The 17,447-nt window shown below is 40.3% G+C and overlaps 1 protein-coding gene across 4 annotated transcripts in view; it reads left to right on the forward strand.

Annotated features, from left to right (window-relative positions):
* The window catches only part of PIEZO2 (piezo type mechanosensitive ion channel component 2), a gene marked incomplete at both ends in the record, with an annotated part of 483,404 nt that overhangs the window by 287,815 nt on the left and 178,142 nt on the right, over positions 1–17,447 (forward strand). For all 4 annotated transcript variants that reach the window (XM_084251721.1, XM_084251720.1, XM_084251722.1 and 1 more), the window contains 2 exons: positions 9,957–10,167; positions 11,092–11,305. In XM_084251721.1, coding sequence (XP_084107847.1) covers positions 9,957–10,167; positions 11,092–11,305 — 425 coding nt within the window. The remainder of the gene's footprint in view (positions 1–9,956; positions 10,168–11,091; positions 11,306–17,447) is intronic.

Raw genomic sequence — 17,447 nt, forward strand, 5'->3', positions numbered from 1 at the left:
AGTATTACACTAAATGAAATGCCAAATCAAAGCACCTAGCACAGTGCTTGCTCCTTTGTGTTGCTTATTATATTGCTATTTGCTCTCCTGGCTGCTCTTCTCCAGTTTGAGGGAGAGAAATTTCAAACCCAAGATCCTCATCTTAAAATGACACAAAGTCAAATGGAGGGTACCTATGAGGCCAGTCCACTCAATTAAAGAATCCCTTCAGTTATTTGCAGACAAGCATGAATGAATTACAGTGAACTACAGTTTCCATAAAAAGAACTGTGACCAAGTACAAATGTTGTTTTGCCAAAGGACTAGCAAAGTCTGCACTGATTAACAGAAGGCAATAGATATTAGATTATGGTTGAAGTCACATAGCTGGTAGAGAAGAGAGCACAAAGACATTAACATGGATTAATTTTAAAATTAAATGTTTTTTCCCTGACTTTCCTCAGTACTCAAACATAAATGTATAGTGTCTCCATTTGAGATTTGTTTAAATACCTGTACCCTATATATTATTAATCACATTATTTAAAGATGACAAGTAGATGGCTAGATACTCTAAACATTATTTATTTGGAGCTTTGAAAACATCATTATTATGAAGATTATTGCCTTCTCAGATGAATTTGTTTTGGTCTAATTTAGGTGGCAATTTTCATTCTCTTTGCACATTCTAGTACACCTGATAGCCAGGAGGAACAGGCTGGTGTGTGAATTTTCTGAGATGAATCCTCAACGAAAGATTCCTTACATGTGAACTATTTGGCTTGAGTCTGAAAAGATAGAAGTACAAGGCCAAAATCAGCAAGGGAATTTATTTTATTTTTGAAGGCCCCAACATACTTCCTGCTGCTTATAAATCTTGGCTTTTGCACTCTAGAATGTTTTGTTTTTGAGGATCTTTTGAAAGAATAGTGTTTGCTGGCATTGTTTCTTCTTTCATTTATCTCAATGAAGAAATGGCAAGATTAATCCCCCGTGCCTGGGAGAAATTCCTTTTCAAATCCAGCATTGTTTTAAAGTAGCAACTAATCCCTAGAGAAGAGTCCTCTGCAGTCTTCAACGACTTGATGATGAGGCTCAAGTTGACTATTTTAAAAGGTATCACAAATCCAGATTCCCCTAAAGGCCCTTAAGGGAAACAGAATCTAGCTCTGGATGGAACCTGCCTTGTTTGTGTTTTACAGAGCACAGGCCTCAGAAAGGAAAACAGCTTCCTCAAGTGCCATCAGTTCTTTTTCAGCTGACACATCTGCGGTTTTGTTTATTTGTTCATTTTATCTCAGAAGCTGATCTACAAATCATAACTAGAAGAAAGATTCCTATTCGTACATCTGAAAAAAAAAATGTTGATATGAAATTTGCATAGAAGAGTTTCCTTTTCTTATGCTTATTTCATGAGCTTTGAAATCTTATTTTTGAAGCATATATTTAAAAAAAACCTAGTGGTTTTTTAAAAACCCATACTCATGTCAAATTAAATATGTCTAGAAGATATTTTAAACATGACTTGGTCTGCATAAAGAGACTCTTAATAGTTGAACGAATCAAATATGAAAGATAAAGAATATTCACGTTTAAGTTATCTCCCCATCTGGTAAAAATTCATGGATGAAACGTTTAGATCCTGTTAATGTTATACGGAAGTTCATTGTGAACCTAAAAAAACTTCACTTTACTTTCTAATATCTTATGTCCATCAGGCTACCATGGCGTCTGCATTCTGGCACATAAAATGTCCATCTGGACTGTGTTTCAAGTTTCTGCTTTGAGACTCAAGTTATTCTTTTGTGAATAACAAGAAACATAGAATGGAAGAAATGAACTGTTTTGTTGCCTTCTAATTAGACATCTCACCTGAGATTCAGTCCAGTCACCTGCTTTAACTTTTCTAGATGATAGAGTTTAAGCAAATAGATGTGATCATCTTGTTACAGGGCTGGGAGAGGGGCACCCCAGACCCCACAAACCTGCCTACTGTAAATAGGTTCTGCCATCGCTGCATCAACACAAAACATATGAGACTTTAATAGGAATAAACTTTAATACAACTAGTAAACAATACAGGAAAGGCAAAGAATCTAGTTTCTAAATCAAGCACCCAAAGTTACCCGTCCCCTCATGGGTAAAAGTCCACCCAAGCAGGATTGGCCCAGAGCAAGGCCCCAAAGCCTGCCACAGGTCTAAGGCATCTTCCAGTGGGGACCCACAGAAAAGGATCAGAAACAACCAGACAAGTCTGGAAGGAAAAGAACAAAATCAAAATCAAGATATAAACCGTCATTGTCACCTCCCCACGGGTCTCTCACCCCCATCTCTGTCACCCAGTCCATGACCACAAGGCAAGTGCAGTTTCTTCACGTGTCTCTCTGCTCCATGTGCCTCCTCCAGGTCTCCTTCTGGCTCTCCATCCTGCTTCCTTCTTTCCTCAGTCTCCTTGCAGCTTCTTCTCTCCCTGCTCAGCTCCACCCTCCTTTTTGGGTGGGGCAGGGAACCTGGAACCTCCCATTTCCTCGGGACCACCCTGTTACAATCTGAAATAAGAACCATTTGAGTCTTTTGCTGCCTGTCCAGATCACCCTCAAAAACTGGGCAAGACCTTAATGTCCCTCAAACTGCAGCTCATTTGTTCTGCCTTCTTTGAGTTAAACACATTCACAACTCAGGTCCAACTTTTAATTCTATTGCTTCTAGATGCCATTAGTTTAAATAAAAGGGGATGTTTTTTTTTAACTGTAGGAAAGCATCAATGTTATCTTTGGGAAGTCTTCAAAATGAGGTATTGATCATAGAAACTAATCAACTTTAGAACATGACTAGCTCTTCCCTCCCCAGCCCCTCAGGGTCATCCAGCTACATCTCACTGGAAAAAGGGTGAGAGCCTGGACACCCGTTTGTCCTTTCCTCTGACATGGCCACATGTGTGGCAGTGTTACTGAGCAGGAAGAGGGGCACCCCAGAACCCCCAAACCTGCCTGCTCTAAATAGGTTCTGCTATCCTCCACATTAAGGCAAAGCATACTATATTGTGTAAGACCTTTAATGGAAAGGAACTTTAATACAATTAGTGTGCAACAAAGAGAAGGAAAAGAATATAGTTTCCAAATCAAACACCTGAAGTTACACATCCCCTTGTGTGTAAATGTCCAGCTAAACAGGGTTGGCCAACGCAGGGCCACTGAGACTCAAATACTAGCCACAAGCCTAAGGCACCTCCTTGTGGGGACCCATAAGAAAGGGGCAGAAGGGGCCCAGCACATCTGGAACAGAAGGAGCAAAATCAAGATAAAAGCTGCCATTATAACCCACGGGTCTCTTACCCACATCTGTTTCAACCAGTCCAAGGCCAAGAAGCAAGAGCAGTTTTTTCACATTTCCTCTGCTCCATGGGCCTCCTCCAGGTCTCCTTTTGGCTCTTCATTCTGCTTCCTTCCTGCTTCAGTCTCCTCTCTAGCCTCTCTCTCCTACCTGCTCAGCTCCACCTTTTCTTGGGTGGGGCAGGGCACCTGGAACTCCCCCTTTTCGTGGGGACCAGGAGCGGCATGCCCACCACCGTGTGATGGGTGGTCAGAGACGCCATGGCCACATGAAAACAGGGACATTATTATTGACAGTTACAACGAGAAAACTTTGCCTAGATTGGACTTCAGTATGTTCCCAATAGTAAAAATAAACAAGAATTAGCACTTGAGATGTCAGCTCAGATACTTTAAATTATTACAGTGGAACTATTATATTACAGTTTAGATACATTTTTTTTCTGTTTCACCCATTAACATATATCAGGATGTACAAATATTCTGCTATTTTAAAGGAACCAAAGCTGGAGAGTAGCTTTTTACCTTTAACAATTTGTCTATATTGTTATTTCTAGAAATTTAGATTCTTAGAACAATTATTTTTTTAAGAGATTCAACTATTTTGGAATATTCTGTGCTGTTCTGGGAAAATTTGGTAGGCAGCTTCACGCATTTGAAATATAAATAACAAGACAGCCACATGGGAAACTTGGTTGGGGAGATTGTAGAGAACCCAGGTCCTGTGGGTGGGGGCAGTGAGCAGGCCCCTGCCGAGATGGGAGGAGCCGAAGTGCTACCTCCCCTGCTCCTGCACCCCGCTCTGCCTTTGAGGGGCCACCTCACCCACAGGAATTGGAATCACTCCTTTGAGGGTGGTCATACCACCTATTCTTTACATGTTCAACCCCCTGAATGGAATTATCACCAATTTAATGTCAGTTATTGCCTGTGTTTCTCCCAAAGTATTGGTTTATCTTTGGGGACAGAAGACACACTTCCCATCCTACCTTGGCCCAACTCGCCTACCTACTCCTCCTTGAAATTGGAAGCACTCTCTCCCCAGTTACTGGACCTTGGGCCATTTTATAATGTTTGGTTACTTAGCCCTTTATCTATTATCATCAGCAAGTCATATGGATTTGACCTTCTAATTGTTCCTGAAATCTGAAAACTTTTCTCCATCTCCACCACCACAGTCCTCATCCCGGCAACCATCACATCTCAGCTAGATCCTGAAGTAACCTTCAGATAAATCTCCCCACTTCCAGGTCCCGTTCTTTCCATGTCCCATTGATACCACAAACAATATCTGAATTATTCCTATAAAATTTTTAAAATTCAAATCATATCACTTCCCTAGCTAATATTTGTCTTTGAATACCTATCAAACAAGAATCAAATCTAGGCTCCTAACCTGATGACCATGGTTCTGTAAGGCGTGACCACTTCCTGCCTTTACAGCCTCACCCACTCTCTTGCCCACCCCACTGTCTGCAGTGACCACCCTGCCCTTCCCCGGAGTCTGGGTGGACAGCTCTTCTCCTTCTGCCACGCGGTTTGTTCTCTGCTCTTTGCATGACTTGTCCTCCTCTATCATCAGATCACCTCCTCACAGAGGTCTTTCCTGACCATTCTTCCCTGTAAACTTTCCAGATTTTTCCATCATTATAACTTCTTATGTCCATGGCATTATGTCATGATTGTCTGCAAAGAGTTGCATCTTCCCCAAACTCTCCTAGGATATAGCAGGGCCAGGGCAAGCAGGCGTGCCCTCTCCTTGCTGCAGCTGAAGAGGAGGGTGTTTGCTTGCCTGGGGCACACTGGTTTACTCAGTACCTCTTTACTGAAGGTTTACTGTGGGCCCCAAACTAACATTTAACAAGGATGATTTTTGTTTGTTTTCTTTGCTTGCTAAGATCTCTGTCCTTTAAAAAAAAAAAAAATCACAATTTCTGTGGGAATACCAGAGCCTGGCATTCCAAATCCCTGTAATCAGATGATATCTCTTCTTCCTCTGAGTGTGCTCAGCATCTTAAATTCTCATTTGATAAATGATTATAATGCCTGGTTGAGTTTCCCTGAGCAACTGCAGAACCTCTGGAATCTCAGGAAGATTTTCATTCATGTCCCACCCTGGACCCAGCACAGTGCTGGAAGCTGAGCTGGGCTCTCAGGAAGTGTTGTCAGGAGAGAGAAGGATGGGCAGGTCAGGAGCACTATGAATTCCAGAGCAGGCCCAGCCTTTTTGCTACTTTAGTAATAAGGATAAGAACATTGTTTTCATCTTAGCTCATTGTTAGAATTATATGGGTCTTGAATCTTTTAGGGAATGTTCGAACATCAGGAAGGGTTTCAATGCTGTCAAGATGCTGCTATTGTTACCACTCCCTGAATTCTTCATTTCTAGAGAGAACATCAGGGAGTGTCCTTAAGAAAAGCTAAATTTAACTGGTTCCTGCATGAGAAAAAACGATTCATGGACAGTAATAATCTGTATTACAAAAGATAAGCATGTGTCTATATGTGTGTACATGTGTATATGTGTAGCAATACGTGTGTGTTTGGTGCACATGTGTTACATGTATGTACATGTGTGTATGCTCAGTTCACATGTTTCAGGCTGCTTTCATTTTATGGTATTTAGTGGTACTCCATTAAGTGACTTTTAAAAATAAATCTTGGGCCTCCCCGATGGCACAGTGGTTGAGCGCTGGGCTGCAAAGCTGCAGCACCGGTTTGATCCCTGGCCGCTGGCAAGGGTCGCACATGGCACGCTCAGACCTCTCCTGCCGTGCCCGCTGCTCCCCTCAGCAGTGTATTTTGTCAGTCTGCCCATTCTGTTTCCCACTCTGGCTCTGGTGAATGCTCTCACCCTCCTGCGCTTCTGACTGTACCCGGTGCTTGTATAAATAAATTAATAAATCTTAAAAAATAAATAAATAAATAAATAAAAATAAATCTTAATGAAAAAAACTCCTTTAAAAACGTATTTAATCCAATTTGACTAATCTCCATTGCTGTGCATTTTCCTTTTAAATTGATGTTCAGATGATTTTTTTGAAAACGATGGCAATATCTAACTTGGTCATTTCACCTGGTCAGTTCTTAAAAGTTCTGATACAGGGCCTGTCCCAGAACTATTAAGTCAGTCTCTATGGGAAGCAGAGAAAAAGGGGTTATATGTGGTGGTACAAGGATTGATTTTAAGGCCTCCCTGGTGGTCTAGGGATTGAGTCCCAGTACTATCACCGCTAAGGCCTGAGTTTGATCCCCTGCCAGGGAGCTAACCCACTTGTTGCAGCAGACCTCTCCTATCTGACCCACTGTTCCTCTTAGCAGTGTATTTCAGTAGATCTGCCTGTTCTGGTCCCCACTCTGGCTGTGGTGAATCCTCTCACACCTGTACCTCTGGCCTACACCCCAGTTCTTTTATGAAGTAAATAAATAAATCTTGTTAAAAATAAAAAATAAAGGCCCCATCAATCTTGGTGCCCTCACTGAAAAAAATCACTAACCCACCTGGTCCTGTCACTCATTCGGATTGCTTTACCTGCCTCTGTGAACCTTCCATCACTATTTAGAAGGTAGCTGAGCACACACATACATTCTCAGTTATCCACATTAAAAAGGGGACTATTTCAAGTGTTCTGTCCTTCTATAGGGTAGTTTGGAAATAGCTTTCCTGAAGCAAGTGTAGTAAGAGGATGCATCATTGGCTGCATCTGCGTGGCGTCACCCATTGAGGCCTGCCGGGCACATGTACACCACCATGGCTGCTCATGCGTTCCATGGGCAATACTGCAATGCATCCATCTTCTCCCATGACCACTTGACTGCCTTTTCCCGGGGCTCTTCTGTTGAGATGAGCCCATTCTGCTAGGATAAATTGTTAACTTTTAATAATAAACAATGAGTAAACAACTCATGACACTACAAAAATGTCCTCTTTGCTTTCCACATCTTTTGGCTCATGATTAGTGACTTTGATAAACTCCCATCGAAATATTTTTAATAACATGGTTTAACTATGGCAAGGAGTAAAATGGGCTCTGCTGCATGAAATGCTTTGGTCTAATCACTAAAGTTTCATTGCCATCTGAAGGAGGTTCCACAGACAATTTGCTTCCGTATATTTTCAGATCAAGAGAGGCTGCCTCGGACATGATTCAGACACAGTCTTTCAAGTTTTGCCTGGCCCACTGAGTGCAGAGCTGGTTGATGGGAGAGGCAGGCATGGCCAGTGCTTGGGTTTTAGACTGGCTCTTTCACACTCAGTCGGGCAGTTCTTGCATCACACAGATGTTTGTGGTTCATTCTCAAGAGTCTCTGATTTAGGAAATTTGAGGTAGAGCCAGGGAATTTGTCCTCTGAAGTTTGCCAAGTGATCCTTCAGATTTCTTCCAACCTAGGTTTAATCTTTTAATGCTTGAAAGTAAAGGGAAATGAAAGTTTGAGATCTATCAAAAAGAATTTATTGGGACTTCCCTGTCCAAAACTGAGTGGAAATGACTGTGAATGCCCTGAGTGGTGGGGCGGGTCCGTGGGGTGAGGTGCAGGGCCCACTTAGCGTTCCAGATGCAGGTTCAGACGCTGGCTGGGCCTCGTAGCACTGTCTCCAGGCCACCCAGGGCTTCCTTGGTAGAGACACAGATGCCAGCGTGGTACATCTGGCACACTTTGAAGTCAGGAACTTTTAAAGAAAGAGACAAAGGAACCAAGTATTTCTTCAAGTAAGTTTTAGATTTTGACATAAGCACTTTATGCAAACAATAGCTCAGGAGCCAAAAGAATTAAGACTTTATTTATAGCTACTCCTTTTTAGCTTCAAGGCCAATGTAGTGACAGATCACAACCCCAGCAGACAAGACCACTAGTTAGTGCAGAGGCTGGGGGAGTGGACGCCCTTGCAGGGTGTCAGCAGCTGTGATCCTCCAGAGGGACAGACCATTCAGGGGGAGAGGCAAGCCTTGGTACTAAGCCGGCTAATGTGCTGAATGGCCCCTCTGGCACCGCAGGGATGGCCGGGCCGCCCGGAGCAGAACCTGTCTCATCTTCCGCTCTCTCTAAGCTTGGCAGCTTCATAAAGTGTTTCCAATGGAGGGGCCCCAGGGATTCCAGGACAAAAATGCTGAAAAACCTCAAGTACAGTGGTATGTTTATAAAAATCACAGGGGCCTCAGTCTCACCAAAAAGAGGTCAGGGAAATGCATTTGTCTAACCTCAGAAAGGTTCTTGACCAGAGCTTTCTATTTGATTTAATCTACATCCGTAGCAATTTTATAATTGAATAATAAGTCATTTATTATGAAAGCTACAAGTGTGTTTTGACTGTGACCCAGGTGGCTCTGGCTGTGTTCTCTCTCTCATCTCCATTTTCAAGTAGGTGACTGAACATTTTGGTCAAACTTCCTTCCTGGAGAAGGATTTTCAGTGTGTCCCTCACTTGTATGGATTAGCAGATGCCTGAACCTCAAACCTCCTGTATCCAGATGGCAATGTGGGGGGGGTGGGGCTGAGCCCACAAAATGTTGTTTGAGGGAGATGGATTAGCTGGTAGGAAGGGCTGATGCGGGAACTGGGACTTCAGAGCTGAGAAGGGGTCCCGGGGGTGGAACTGCAGTCTAAGGCAGAGAGGCCAGAGAGCCTGCGGATTCCGGGGTCTCCACGCGATTCTGCTTCAGTGCTTCAAGACAAAGAGTGCGAGAGGAAAGAGACAGACTGGTCCCACGTGTGGCCACACCAGATAGCTGGGCATTGTCTCTTTGCTCTCCAGATAATATCACAGATCCCAGAGTTTTTCAACTTTGGGCCTGAAGTTGTGAAATCTGTGGACCTAAGGACAGGAGAAAACAAAGTGTCATGCATCTAAAATAGGCTCCTTTTGTCTTAAAGAGATGGTTTGTTTATATAATTCCTCAAAAAAATACTAACCCTTCTTGAGAAAGATTATATTTAGCAAAAAAATGTTTCCCATTTATTCTTTAAAAGCAAACCAAACAAAAACACATTAGCATATCCAGTTAAAATAATACATGGAAATATGTGTATGCACTGTATATGTTTCTTTCCTAAATGCTCAGTGAGCGTCCTCAGGTGCCCAGATTGAACCAGCATATCTTCTCTGAAAGAAGAGATAGGAAGTACTTATATATTTAGCCAAGCAACCCAAGCATGCTTACCCTCCATCATCAGGAAATACTAAAATAGTGAGCAAAGACTTTAGAAAGAAAAGTGGTTTCTTGAGCACTGATTTGGCTCACCTTTTGGTTAAAGTAGTGTATTCTTTCATCAAGCCTCCCATAGCCTTGATGGCAAACTATAAATTTGAGAAACCAAACCCAGATTGATAAATGATATGATTATTAATGGGTGTTTCAGACAGTTTCTTTTTCTGCCCATAGAAAATGAGCACATGTGGGAAAGATGACATGCTGTTAGGAAGTCTATCACTAGTGATGCTTCTGCTTATTTCTTCAGAAAAGAAAGTTCCCTTTCCTTCAGTATATGTGGGGTCTCGGGCCTGGGGACACTGAAGTCGTGGTCTGCATTTTTCTCCTGATTTGTGAAATTCACCACATTGAACCACAAGCAACAAGCCAGGTAATCGCCTGGGCAGAGGGGCAGAGTGATGGATTGCAGTTTCTTCTCTTTATATTTATTTAGGTTGAAGGAGAAAAGCTAGATCCAGAAGAGGCACTGATCTATGAAGAGGATTTAGAAGAAGGAGATGGAGTTGATGGGGAGCTGGAAGAAAGCACAAAATTGAAAATATTCCGCAGGCTTGCCTCTGTGGCTTCCAAGCTTAAAGAATTTATTGGCAACATGATAACCACCGCTGGAAAAGTTGTTGTGACAATTTTACTTGGTTCATCAGGTGAGAGCTTCTGATACAGGGTGCAGTACAAGTGGGTTTCTGGTCAACAATGGCATAAATGATTAAAGAGGAGATAAAGAAGGAAACAATTCTATTCTAAGCCCCCCCCACTCTCTATGTATGTAAATACATGTACTGACCACATACAACAATACAAATGTTTTTTCCTATTCATACTAATTTTTATGTTTTCAGATGATTTCTGTTAACTTCTGTGAAAGCAGTCTTTTTCCATATATAAGTAATGTCATTTTCTATATGTAAATCAGAAAGATCATTATTCTCCCTCAAAGTCTATGCATGTTGATGTGCTACAATGACTAAAAGTCCCCATTCAGCACTGCACATGTACACATGTACCTTCGGAGAGATGTGTTTACATTGAGTCACTAGTAATCTTAATTTAACTCTCCAGGATATACTATTTTCTTCCTAGTTAGATTATAATCTTCCAGCACAGACACTCACTTCCTTTAAATTTTGGCTACAAATTGCTTATTCCATAATAATGTTATCTTGATGTTTTCCTTCCTTCCATTCCTCTGTTCAGCATAGCCCCAGAGCTACAGTGAAGTTCATTCCATATTGCTTAGAGGAGATTTCACAAGATGAAACAACCTGTTTTTAACAGGCACAATGTAGAAAAGTGAACAGGATTTCTCAAAAAAAATATAGCCCAGTATTTTGATCTTCACCATCTGGTATTTCCCCATACTTATAAATAACACTTTATGTATAATTTTTACTCATAATAAAATAGCATATATTTTTATTTTAAGTAAAATGTGATAGTATTTTTCAAATTTTATCAATACCTAAATCATATGAAGGAAATTTGCATAATTCCCAATAGTACATATACTGAGTGATAGATGGCCTTCTCATCTACGCAGTTATTCATGATCACATCTCCTTTTCCCATAGGTATGATGTTGCCATCATTGACCTCATCAGTATATTTCTTTGTATTTTTGGGTCTGTGCACTTGGTGGTCCTGGTGCCGGACATTTGATCCATTGCTCTTCAGCTGTCTCTGTGTTCTGCTCGCAATTTTCACTGCGGGACACTTGATTGGACTTTATTTATACCAGTTCCAATTCTTTCAAGAAGCAGTTCCACCCAATGACTACTATGCTAGGTAAGAGAAATTAAGGTATTTCAGGGGAATGTCCCCTTCTTTGTGTGCTTATTGGATTTGCATGGATTCTTCTTGATACCAGTGGTTGTGCTAAGCAAAGATTTGGCATAAAGGGAAGCAGTTTAATGCTTTAAATTTTTTGAGTGATGTAATCTGGAAGGAATAGGAAGGTCTATTCAGACAGCAGAAGGTCTCTTCAGACAGAGGTGCTGCTGAGACTTGCTAGGGAGAAGTTTCTCTTTGTACCACGTAGAGCAGACACATGGCCTCAACTGTGAAAATTCAGGAAGAATATTTTACATCAAATATAACAACAATGTGCCAAAGAATCTAGCTAGCAGGATTTCTCAGAGGGAAAAAAAGAACAAATTGAACATAAAAAATAGCATTATTATTGATAACCAGTAACTATTATTTATAATAAGTAATTTATTTGTCTACAATACTAGAAGATACAAAATGACCTATAATGACAGAGAGCAGAATGGTGGTTACCTGAGAAAGAAAAAAATATATATGTTGTTTGGAAAAACAGCTTACAAAACAGAAATACAGTGTGACAGCTTTTTTTTTTTCATTAAGGTATATGCCTACAGGTAATTTATCTTTGAAAGATAGATTCCTAGTTAATTTTTGTTTCATTATTTTGCTAAATAATCATTAACATTACTTATGTTACTTTTAACATTTGAAATGTTTTAAGGAAAATAATAGTAACTGATTATAAAAATTTAAAAAAAATGAAATTTATTTCATAATGTAAGAGATAGAGATTTAAGTTGGTTCAATTGGATATGACTCTTATATTAACTCCCTTTTGTGAAAATGAGGAATAAAAGTAAAGAATCCAACATTTACTCTGACTCTTTAAAAGGAATTGTAAACCATTCTTAATGAGGGAAATCTTCTTCTGAGAGAGTGCCAGCTAATGAAAGGCAAAGGAATAATGGTTAGAAAATTACCATTTATCAATTCTTAATGAAATACTAAATTCTGGCCACAAACTGAAACCCTTACTAAAAAGGCTGTTAGGCTAAAGGATGCTTGCAAAAATTACAAAGAAAGACCTCACTGATTATTTGCTGATTGTAAAGGAAAAATCAAGTCTTTACAATGTTGGTCAACGTTGGTCAAGCAATTAATCATAATTCACATTACGTAACACAGAGTAACTCAGCATTTCACACATCTTTTTGTAATGCTGTGTGCAGTAGAAAGTATCTTACTGTTAATCTCTTAAAATCTTTCATTTAAGGAAACAGGAAGAGGAGTAAGAGCAGTTTAATAGACTCCATGGGCAAACAATCAGAAAAATCCAGACTGGGGATTTTACAAGGCAAATGATCTTGTCTCTTCAACAATCAGAATCATGAAAAAGAAGTATATATGCAGGGAGTGAGGGCAGGAGATGCTCTAATTTTAAAAATTAAACCTAACAAGCAAATGCAAAGCATGACTCTTAATTGCATCTTAGTTCAATGGCAAATATCGAAAAAATATTCTTGGGGTTAAATATAGGAAATTTTAATACTCATTGGCTGCTAGCTGATAATATAGAATTACTGACTATTCTGAGGTTCATGATGGTATTGTAGTTATGCAGGAAAATATTATTTTAGGAAATACATCCCAAATTATTTGGGGGTGAAGTATCGCATTGTCTGAAACTTTCTTCTGATTTATAAACAAATATAAGAGTGAGAAAAGTTATATTATTTGAACTAGGTGATTGGCATAAGGTTGTCTATTGTTATATTTTAACTTTTCTTTGTGGAAAAGTTCATAATTGAAAGTTATAAGAAAAAGAAAAAGGAACAGGCATAGTAGGAAAAACTGTGAAAGTGAGATGGAGAATGTGCCAGAACTCTCTCTGAAGCCATTGGGAAGTGGGCTAGGCACATTTTTTCTTCTTGTTCAGAGCTGAGGTATCTGTATTTTAAAAGAATAAGAATGTTATCACGTCAACAGTATAGGTTGGCACTCTCTTATAAGATGTCCTCATGTGATTTTTATGTAATAGTAAAAAATGAAGAGGCAATGTGTATATATATATATAATTATTAGCTTTGTTTTTATCGATTTATGCATAAAATACAATCATAATAAAAGCTCATTTGTGTCTATGTCTACACAATGTTACAAAAAATGTCAATCAAGTTCTAAACCCTATTATATTCTGTTAAATTCCCCCTGAATTCCAATTTTGACTTAACCTGAAAGCTCAACAAGTATAACTGCAATTCTATCTTAAAAGAGAAGAATGTTACATAGACATATAAAAATTGAAGAGTCAGTCATGGAAGCCACCTAAGTGTGTACTGATGGATGAAAGGACCAAAGAGATGTGGTATATACCTACAATGGAATATTTTTTTCATAATAAAAGAAAATTCTGTCATTTAGAACATGAATGTAACTTGAGGGCATTGTACAAAGTGAAATAAGCCAGAAAAAAATAAAAAGACAATAATTATATGGTATCACTAATATGTAGAATCTAAGAAACAGAATTGATACCCCTGACTGGTTGTCAGGGGCAGAAGAAATATTCAGAGATTGGTAAAATGGTATAATTTCAGTTATAAAATGACTAGTGTCTGAGGATCTAATGTACAGCCGGGTGACTATACCTAATAATACTGAATTGTATCCTTGAAATTTTCTCAGTGTAAATATTAAATATTCTTAACAAAAAAAAAAAAGTAAGGTGATATTAACTGAGGTAATCACTTCACAACACATGTGTATATCAAATCATCAGATTAGGTACTTTAAATTTATTATATTTCATTTCTCAATTGTTTCTCAACAAAACAAGGGGGTTGGGGAGCCAAGAAGCCTTTTAATGGTGCAAATTGACATATGATTTATTTTAGGCAAGAGTGAGTAAATGCTAAATTTCAAGTTAGACATTAGTCTAGACTAAATTAATCCTTTGCTTTCTTTTAGCTATTTAATTTTTAGCTTATTGAACACAAACAGAAAAAATGTTTTGTACTGTTAGAAGGGCTGAATTGGGGGGAATGATTTAATTGGGACTGTAATTGTCCTTCCTACTCCTTCTTCAGAGCAGTGGTCTTCTCACAGAGGCTCCCCTGCTAGTTTAAGGATCTTTTCTGCCATCTAGAGACTGATGACATGAAATACAAAGAATATTAGACACACTCATATACATCAGCCAACCTTTTTCTGTAGAGGATTGCTTAAATAATTTAGGATTATAGGCCCCTGGTGTGTGTCAAAGTTCTTTCAAGAAGCCGTCATACTACAAAAGCAGCCATAGAATGAGTGTGGCTGTGTTTCATGAAATCTTTGTTTGTGGCCAGCAAAATTTGGATTCAATTATTTTCACAGTGCATGAAATATTATTTTTCTTTTTCTTTTTTCCAGCTACTTAGTATTGTAAAAACAATTGTCAATGCACAAGCTATAAACATTTGGTAACCTTTGCCAACATTTGATATAGATAATAACAGTTGTAATAGTGTAATATATTTATTTTCCCTTTGAATTGTCATAAACTTTATAATTGTAGACTTTGCTTAAATGGTACCCTTAAACAGTTTAAAAGGTCTATTGCTATGGGCCTCTCTGGTGGCCCAAGGGGTTAAGTCTCAGGGCTATCAAGCTCTCACCAGACACTGCAGCATGAGTTTGATCCCTACCCAAGGAGAACTCTTAGGATTTATTAACAATGTTCACATATGCTGCACTGTTAACTGAAGTCATCATACTGTACATTACATCCCTAGTACTTACTTTATTTATAACTGGAAGTTTGTACCTTTTAACCATCTTCCTCTAGTTCTCCCTCCCCCTTACCATATTTGTTAACCAAAATTCAAGGTCTTTTTCTATGAATTTGTTATCTTCTGTTTTGATTCTTCATATAAGTTTCTGTCTGATTTATTTCATTTGGCGTGATGGCCATGGGGGCGGGGGGGGGGGTCCCTCCATCCATATTGTAGCAATTGGCAGAATTTGGTGGAATGGTTGTTTTATTTATATATATATTTATATATATATGCATAGATACCACAGTCTCTCTCTTTTTTTTTTTTAAAGATTTATTTATTTATTTATACAAGCACTGGGTACAGGCAGCTTCGCAGCCCAGCACTCAACCACTGCGCCACTAGGGAGGCCCATACCACAACCTCTTTAGTCTTTCATTTGTCAATGGGCATTTAGGTTGTTTCCCTATTTTCTTAAAACAAACTTTGAAACTTTGAGGGCCTCCCCTGGTGGCACAGTGGTTGAGTGCTGGGCTGTGAAGCTGCCCGCAGCCTCTGAAGTGCCTTTTCGATCCCTGGCTGCCTGCGAGGGGCCCACACGGCGCACAGACCTTTCCTGCCGTACCTGCTGCTCCCTTCGGCAGTGTATTTCGTCAGTCTGCCTGGTCTGTTCCCCGCTCTGGCTCTGGTGAATTATCTCACCCTCCCACGCTTCTGACTATACCCAGTGCTTGTATAAATAAATAAATCTTTAAAAAAATAAAAATTAAACAAAACAAACTTTGAGGGGCCTCCCTGGTGGCACAAGGGGTTAAGCACAATGCTATGAAGCTATCCACAGCATCTGCAGCACGAGTCGATACCTGGCTGGCCAAGGAGCAACCCACATGGTGCAGCAGACCTGTCCTGACTCACCTGCTGCTTCCCTCAGTATATTTCAGAATAGCTGCCTGTTCTGTTCCCTCCTCTGCCTCTGGTAAATCCTCTCACCCCCACACCTCTGGCTTGTATCCCAGTTCTTGTATGCATAAATAAATAAATCTTTTAAAAAAATCAAGCTTTGAATCACAGTGCACATGCTGCTTTATAACTCACTTTGCTCAAGCTCTTCATTTTCCCACTTTATTTTATTTTTTTTAAGAGGCATGTATTTTTATTTATTTATTTATTTGTTTTGTTTTGTTTGTTTATTTATACACGCACTGGGTACAGTCAGAAGCGCGGGAGGGTGAGAGGATTCACCAGAGCCAGAGCGGGGAACAGAGCAGGCAGAGGGACCAAAGTACACTGCTGAGGGGAGCAGCGGGCGGCAGGAGAGGTCTGCGCGCCATGCGGGACCCTCCTCCGGTGGCAGGGGAGCAGCAGGGGATCGAACCGGCATCGCAGAGGCCGCGAGCATTTTCGCAACCCAGCGCTCAACCACTGCGCCACCGAGGAGGCCCCATTTTCCCACTTTATAAAATGTTTTTTCTAAAATGTGATTTGCATAGACTGGAAAATATTTGACTATATAGGTGTGTTATGATTTAGCTAATGCCTGACTTTTAACTGTGTGGATTTATATTTCTTCATGTTTACTGTCTTGGGACATGATATGGATGTGCTGTTTCTAACTTGAAGTAAAGCTCACAGTGAGCAAGCTGTGGCCTCAAGTCCCCTCAGCTGTGACAGAACACTACAGGGCCACTTGGTACTTGCTTTTGCTGGAGAATCTGCAAGTTTCAATGACCCTGGGCCCACATTATAATAATTAACCGATTTGTGGTCCCTCACTATACAAGTGTTGTAAATTAAGATATCTTACCCAGACGTGGCATAGATTTGGGGATTCATTTTTCTCTTCAGGTGATGTCCTTTTCAACCCAATAATCCCAAGAGATCATAGGTCTCCTCCATTGGTACCTGTAATGGAATATTCACATTACATTTATCCAGGGAAAGATGTAGAGAACATGAATGGGGCCCAGAAAATGCATGGATAGACAGGAGACCAAGGTTCACATGGAGGAGGAACAGGGGAGTGATATTGCCTTGGAGGCAGAATCTGTGATTTCCTTCCATTTGTGCACTGAGCAATTGCATCGCCATATTTTCCAGAACATAATTCAAGGCACATGATTTGATTGCTGTGAGTGTACTTACGTTACGGCTAAGGCACTGTGTCAGAAAGTGGGATTAGGGACTCCCCTGGTGGTGCAGCGGTTGAGCGTTGGGCTGCGAAGCTGCCCGCAGCCACTGCAGCGCCAGTTCGATCCCTGGCCCCTGGCAAGGGTCCAATGTGGAGCGACAGACCTCTCCTGTCTCGCCCACTGCTCCCCTCAGCAGTGTATTTTGTTGGTCTGCCTATTCTATTACCCGCTCTGTCTCTGGTGAATTCTCTCACCCTCCCATGCTTCTGACTGTACCCA

This window comes from Talpa europaea (genome assembly GCF_964194135.1).
Source record: "Talpa europaea genome assembly, chromosome: 13".
NCBI classification, from domain to species: Eukaryota; Metazoa; Chordata; class Mammalia; order Eulipotyphla; family Talpidae; genus Talpa; species Talpa europaea.